The sequence below is a fragment of the Lactuca serriola genome, chromosome 9 (genome assembly GCF_051521515.1).
Source record: "Lactuca serriola cultivar US96UC23 chromosome 9, Lser_US96UC23_V15, whole genome shotgun sequence".
NCBI classification, from domain to species: Eukaryota; Viridiplantae; Streptophyta; class Magnoliopsida; order Asterales; family Asteraceae; genus Lactuca; species Lactuca serriola.
The window spans coordinates 216,779,916-216,786,104 of NC_136416.1; the positions used below are offsets into that span (position 1 = coordinate 216,779,916).

At 32.7% G+C, this 6,189-nt stretch overlaps 1 protein-coding gene across 2 annotated transcripts; it reads left to right on the plus strand.

Moving 5' to 3' along the window:
* Window positions 1–2,195: 2,195 nt before the first annotated feature.
* On the plus strand, window positions 2,196–5,940 carry TPR5 (Tetratricopeptide repeat (TPR)-like superfamily protein). 2 transcript variants are annotated; one of them, XM_079021300.1, is made up of 12 exons: window positions 2,196–2,334; window positions 2,922–3,017; window positions 3,092–3,190; window positions 3,468–3,629; window positions 3,877–4,001; window positions 4,098–4,219; window positions 4,295–4,377; window positions 4,450–4,593; window positions 4,944–5,126; window positions 5,201–5,295; window positions 5,386–5,483; window positions 5,710–5,940. In XM_079021300.1, the coding sequence occupies exons 1-12, from the start codon at window positions 2,293–2,295 to the stop codon at window positions 5,805–5,807; spliced, it is 1,347 nt and encodes a 448-aa protein (XP_078877426.1). In that variant the 5' UTR covers window positions 2,196–2,292; the 3' UTR covers window positions 5,808–5,940. The 2 variants fall into 2 exon arrangements, with proteins under 2 accessions (XP_078877426.1, XP_078877427.1); XM_079021301.1 differs by having other exon boundaries at window positions 3,471–3,629.
* Window positions 5,941–6,189: the final 249 nt, after the last annotated feature.

A 6,189-nucleotide genomic window follows, 5' to 3' on the forward strand; every position in this document is an offset into this window, starting at 1 on the left:
GAACAAAATTGGTGACCCCCTTATGCTTCTCCGACAATACTATCTCCACCATCTTAGGTCTTCAAAAGTGCAACAATTTCAGCTTTTAACTTCAAGAAAGTTTTCAACTTCAACTTCATGAACTTCAAAAACAGTTTCAGATTTGCAAATCTCAACAAGTTCTTGAAGGATTCGAGAGAAGAATGAAAGATATGAGATGTGTTCTCCATATCTTTCTGGTGATTGATTCTCCCATTACAAAAGAAGATTAAGAGGAGGTGAATTTGTTCCAATTCATCACCGCTACTCAACGGAGGCTCTTATTCATCACCACCATCGGATTTATAGATTCCAAACTCATCTCACCATCTCTGATTACTAGTGGTGGTATGCTCAATTTAAAAGCACCAAAGTGAAATCCATCATGAAACCCCCAAAATGCTAGATCTAAAACCACACATCTCCTGTTGATATAATTTCGTAATTACATCTCCCCTCTTTCTCAACACCCTAGTGCACAGATGGTGATGGTGACCTCTCGTTTGCTCTCTCTCTCTCTCTCTGTATAGTATTAGCAGAAACACACAAGGTGTATGTGTCTGTGTGTTTTGTGTTTCTCTGCTATGTTTGGGAAAAAGATTGAGGAAACTGATGGTAATGAATGCTCAAGGGTTTCAGGAGAAAATCAGGTGAGAGGGAGAGAAATGTGTTTCTCTGCTTTGTGTTTTGTGTCTGTGTTTTTCCGACGGTATTCCACATCTCCGACGGAGGTGGTACTTTTCGGACGTGAAAAAATGAAAGGAAATGTGGTGGTGGTCAGTGGTGGTAGTCAAGAGGATTTCCGGTGGTGGTCCATTTTTCTGGTGGTAGTGTTTAAGCTTTCTTTAGCAAAGCAAAAAAGAAATATATATTAAATTTAATTTAAAAAAATTAATTATTAAAAACTAGGTGTGAGACTCGTATATTATACGTGTTGATTTAAAAATGATTAAACTTAAAGTATAAAATGAAATATTTTTTAATGTACAACTTTAAAATAAGAAAAAAAAGAAACGTATTTATTACAATTTAATATCATATATATGATATTTAATACTTTACATTTACATATATAAGTATATGACTTTAACTAAAAATGAAAACAAACCAAAAATTAACAAGTAGATAATATTTATTTTAAAATTACCACAAAATGACAAGTGTCAAAACTCATGAGAGATTGACAAGTGGTAAAAAAAACCTTCATTTATTAAGGAGATAATCAAAAATATAAAAAATAAACGAAAAATAAATTGAAAAGGGTATTATAGTCATTTCATGTCTCGCAAGGGATGAAACGTGCAAATTTAAACTAACGAGTGATGAAACATGAAACTTTTAATCAAACGAGGGACGGTCCGAGTTAATTGAATGAGAGTGTGACATGTGGTAAAAAACCTCCATTTATTAGAGCGGAAGATTAAAAAATCGAAATACAGCTTAAAGGTTCAATTTGTTTTAAAGCCATTTGCCTCTCATTCGGTTTATTATTTGATTGAATTACAGGATAAAGGTGTCTGACTTGATATAATATTTATAGGACAATTTTTAATAACAATCATAAAAAAATGTTGTCAGATGGTAATATAGTTATTTTGTACTATTAGTCCGATGCAAAATCAAACAACAAGTTTTAGTCAGAAGTTTACTTAGTTAAATTTTCTAACTCAGTCAGCTCTAATCCAGTTAGAAACTATCAAACAATTCCTTAGTTGACTTTTGTTAAACCTTTTGGTTTATATATATGGCGATATGCTTAACACCAAAAAACATATCAGAAAAGCTAGATGCTATAAAATAGGGATGTAACCGGCATACCAAAACCAAAATAACCGAAGACCGAGTAAGAAGTGAAATAAGAACAAAAAATCAGACTGAATACCACTAATTGGTTCCGGTTTAGTTCTATTAGAAAGCATGCTATCTAAAAATGTGTACGAAACCAAACCATAATCTAAATAACCAAAAACCAAAAATAATGGATTGAGAGAACCAGAACCATATGGAATACCACTAATCGGTTTCGTCGCAGCCCTACATAAATCACTACATAAATGATAAATCAATGTATGTGAAAATGGATGTGTAAGAAACCAAACAAAAGGGATGAAAGTGTGTACAATGAAAGAAGAGGGATGAAAATACACATTCTTCTGTAGCTGTTAAACTTAAACCCCTTTCTTTGACACCCGAAGAAAACTTGACGCCAGAAACATCGAGAAGAAAAGCACCCAGCTATACTGATCAGACTCTCTTTCTCTCTCTCGCCAAGCCATGGCTAGGGTTCCAAGCAAGCACGATCGAGATAATCCCCTGGTAATCAGTTTCTGTTTCCATTTTCTTTCTTCTTCGTCCGCTCTACTTGCAGTGTGCACTGAATTGAAAATTAGGATCGATTATTCGTAAACTTCGAACTTCCGTGCGATTTACCTGTAAGAGAGGATTTTATTGCGTTTTTGTGACACTCGTACGTGGCTATGGAGCGGTTAACTGGAAAAAGTCAGCTTTGAGTTGAAACAATGCTCAACTTTTCTTGTTTTTCTTTAGTTCATTTTGATCCTTATTCTGTCGGATTGATGGTAACTTTCCTTCAGTTCAAACGATAAGATATGACGCGTTAGAATGCGGGATATATTAGGCTCATATTTCATAGACAGATAGTCTAAAACTTCCACTGAGCTTTATACCTAATAGAACACACGCATACACACACGGAGGACTTACATTTGATACTTCTTGTACACTTCCCAATGCTTCTTGTTTAGTTTGGCTGTTTGAAGTCCCCACAAGCTTTGAATCTTAGTTACTTGTATACTGTTGTCAGGTTGTTTAGAATCCCGCAGTCACACAGTTCTTCAACATCTATAATGTTTGTAATTTGAATAGCTTGGTTGTTCTACCAGGATTTCGAGGGATTTTTGAATAACTTGCAGGATTGGGAACTTTCACTCAAGGATAAAGACAAGAAGCTGAAATCACAATCTGATGTGGAAAAGATGGTAACTTAGCACACTTGCATAATCTCATCTCTTTGTTGATTTTTCATCCACCTTGTTTTTTGATCTATTACTAGGAACCTTTAAATCTGAAAAATGCTTTTGGTAATTCATCCAATCTTGGAACTAATGGAAGATCACGTGAATCAAAAGAGCCTGGAAGTGGAAGTTTAAAGGTAAGTGGATTAAATAGTCATTGTAAAACATGTATGCAACTAGTTTACATAAATGATGTATTTGAACAGGGTTAAATTAAATGCAAGCAATAGCAACAAACTTTTATTTATTTGTTTTATTATAGCATGTTCTTTTCATTTTCTTCCTATTAGAACATTGTACTTTGAAAATTCTACCCAGTTATTGCATTTAATAAACAAATAACTGAAAGTACATTGCTATTTATTGCATTTAGCCCTATTTGATCATCTCATACTGACTTGATTTACATCTCAGAAGATTGGAGTGGAGAAAAGACAAACAAGTAAATCAACATCTGTAAATAATCCAAGTACTACAAGAGGAGAAGATTACCTTAAAAAATATGAAGATGTTAGCAGTATATCAAGCTTTATAAAAGATGACTGTTCCATAGATGCTAATTCAGAGAAAGAATTGGTATGGATTGTGGTTTTAGAAATTTACATTATTGGTCCCTGAACTATTCACCAACTACAATTCCAGTCCTTCTATCTCTAGTGAAAAATGTAGCAATTATCACTCTCACAAACATATATGTGAGAGTGAGACTACTTGTTTCTGGACCTGTTACAAAATGGGAATCAAAGGACTGAAACTGCAACTAGCAGAATAGTCTACGGGTGGTTTTTGCAAATTGTAATATACTCTTATTCCTTTTTTACAGGGTAATGAGTATTTCAAGCAAAGAAAATATAAAGAAGCAATAGACTGCTATTCTAGAAGTCTTGCATTATCACCAACTGCAGTAGCTTATGCAAACAGAGCAATGGCTTACATTAAACTCAAAAGGCAACTTTTTTTTTTTTTATTATTATTTGTTTACTTCTTATTTTCTTTTTAATATACTATTTTTATTTTTGTCTCTTTAATTTTCAATTTCATTAGATTCCAGGAAGCTGAGGTGGATTGTACAGAAGCCTTAAATCTAGATGATCGATATATTAAAGCATACTCAAGGCGTTCAACTGCTAGAAAAGAACTTGGTAAATATAAAGATTCAAAAGAAGGTATATATATTTTCCCAAAATTTTACATATATAACCTTTCAAATGTCCAGTTATATTGATTTTTGCTAATTACAGATGCAGATTTTGCTTTGAGATTGGAGCCAAATAATCAAGAGATTAAAAAGCAGTATGCAGATGCAAAATCTTTGTATGATAAGGTATGTAATATATTAAATCCCCTCCTTAAACCCTAAACCCTAAACCCTAAATATGTTTTGTTTAAATTTTAGGAGCTTCTTAAGAAGGTATCCGCAACAGTGAGAGCATCAACAGAAGGGTTGCAAAAAGACGAAAAGTCAAACAATGGTCAACAATATACCCCGAAAATTTCTGAAACAACAAGAGTATCTTCAACTAAAACAGAGAACATCGAGGTAATGTGGAATAAGATGCATATTATTCTGAGGTTTTTTTTAGAGAAATGTTGGAAAAGCCCTTATATTTTAGATGTTTTTAAAGAAAAAGCCATTGTAATTTTTTTTTTCTTTCTAAAAAAGTCATTTGAAAATTTTCAAGTTCTCCATGAAACCCATTGTATTAGTTTAAAGCTTTTATCATTAGGATGAGTAATATAAAAATGAAAAATTCCTATATTTTTAACATCTTTATGAAAAAGCCCATTAAAAGGTGAAATATTTACAATTCTTAAGTGGCTTTCATGAAATATTTATAATTTTCAAATGGCAAAAAAATCCAAATTATGATGTTTTACAAACCATGTCAGATAAACCATAATATTGGGAAGAAAATTATAAAAGAATCAGTCCAACAGCTTGCTGCTAGAGCAGCTTCTCTTGCCACGACTGAAGCTGCAAAGACCATTTTGCCCCCGACTTCCGCCTATCAGTTTGAGGTTTCATGGCGGGGATTCTCCGGTGATCGTACCCTTCAGTTTCGCCTCTTACAGGTATAAAATCTATTTTTCAAAAAAAAAAAAAATCAGAAGTTGAAAAAACTCAATTTTTTTACTTGTTCATGTAGGCCACAGATCCTGTTGCATTACCGATGATATTTAAAAATGCCATGTCAGCGCCACTCTTAATTGATATCATTCGGTGCATTGCCACCTTTTTCAGGCAAGTAACTGATTTATTTGTGTTTCAATATCGACTAATAAAAGATAAATTTATATTCTTTTTATTTATTTAATTTATACTTTGTGACAGTGATGAAGTTGATCTAGCTGTCAAATATTTAGAAAATCTGCCAAAGGTCTCCAGATTTAATATGATCATCATGTGCCTTTCACCTGCAGACAAATCTGGTATGTTTTATATAAATTTACTTATTTACCCTTTTTGTCGCCCCATTTGAGTAATCAGGAAAAAGGACAATTAGATGCCTTTTTGAAAACAAATATATAGAAGTTTTTTTTATTATAGATGAAAGAAAATTACCCTTTTTAATATTTTAGCATTACATAAGGGTGCCCTGTGCCCTTTTTGGTCATTTTGATATATTCTAGTAATGACTTTGTTTATGGTGGATAGATCTTGAAAGAATTTGGGATGAAGTATTTTGTAACAAGGAAGTTGTACTTGAGATCCTTCAACAGCTACGCCCGAGATACTGTCTTATTAAACAATAATTGCTATAAATTAATTAATGTTGAATTTTAATGTACATGGATGTTTTTTTTTTGATATCATGTTTAGGTTAATTCTTCTATTTTACTTTGAAGATTTCTTTGTTTTTGGTTATATAGAATGCTTTCATTTAAACCTTTCAATTAAGGACAATAATCAACATCAAGTCCAAATATGATACCATTAACAAGCCTACAAGTACAAGCTACGACAATTTGATGAAATTTAAATTTGTGGCCCAGTAATAAAAAAATGTAGACAAAATTGCAAAAATGGTCCCTGTGGTATGCATTTTTTTGGGGTTTTAGTCCAAACCCCGACTTTTTTTGGCTTCGTGGTCCTTTTGAGCTAGTTTTATTGTGTTTTTAGTCCCTCTGAATAGTG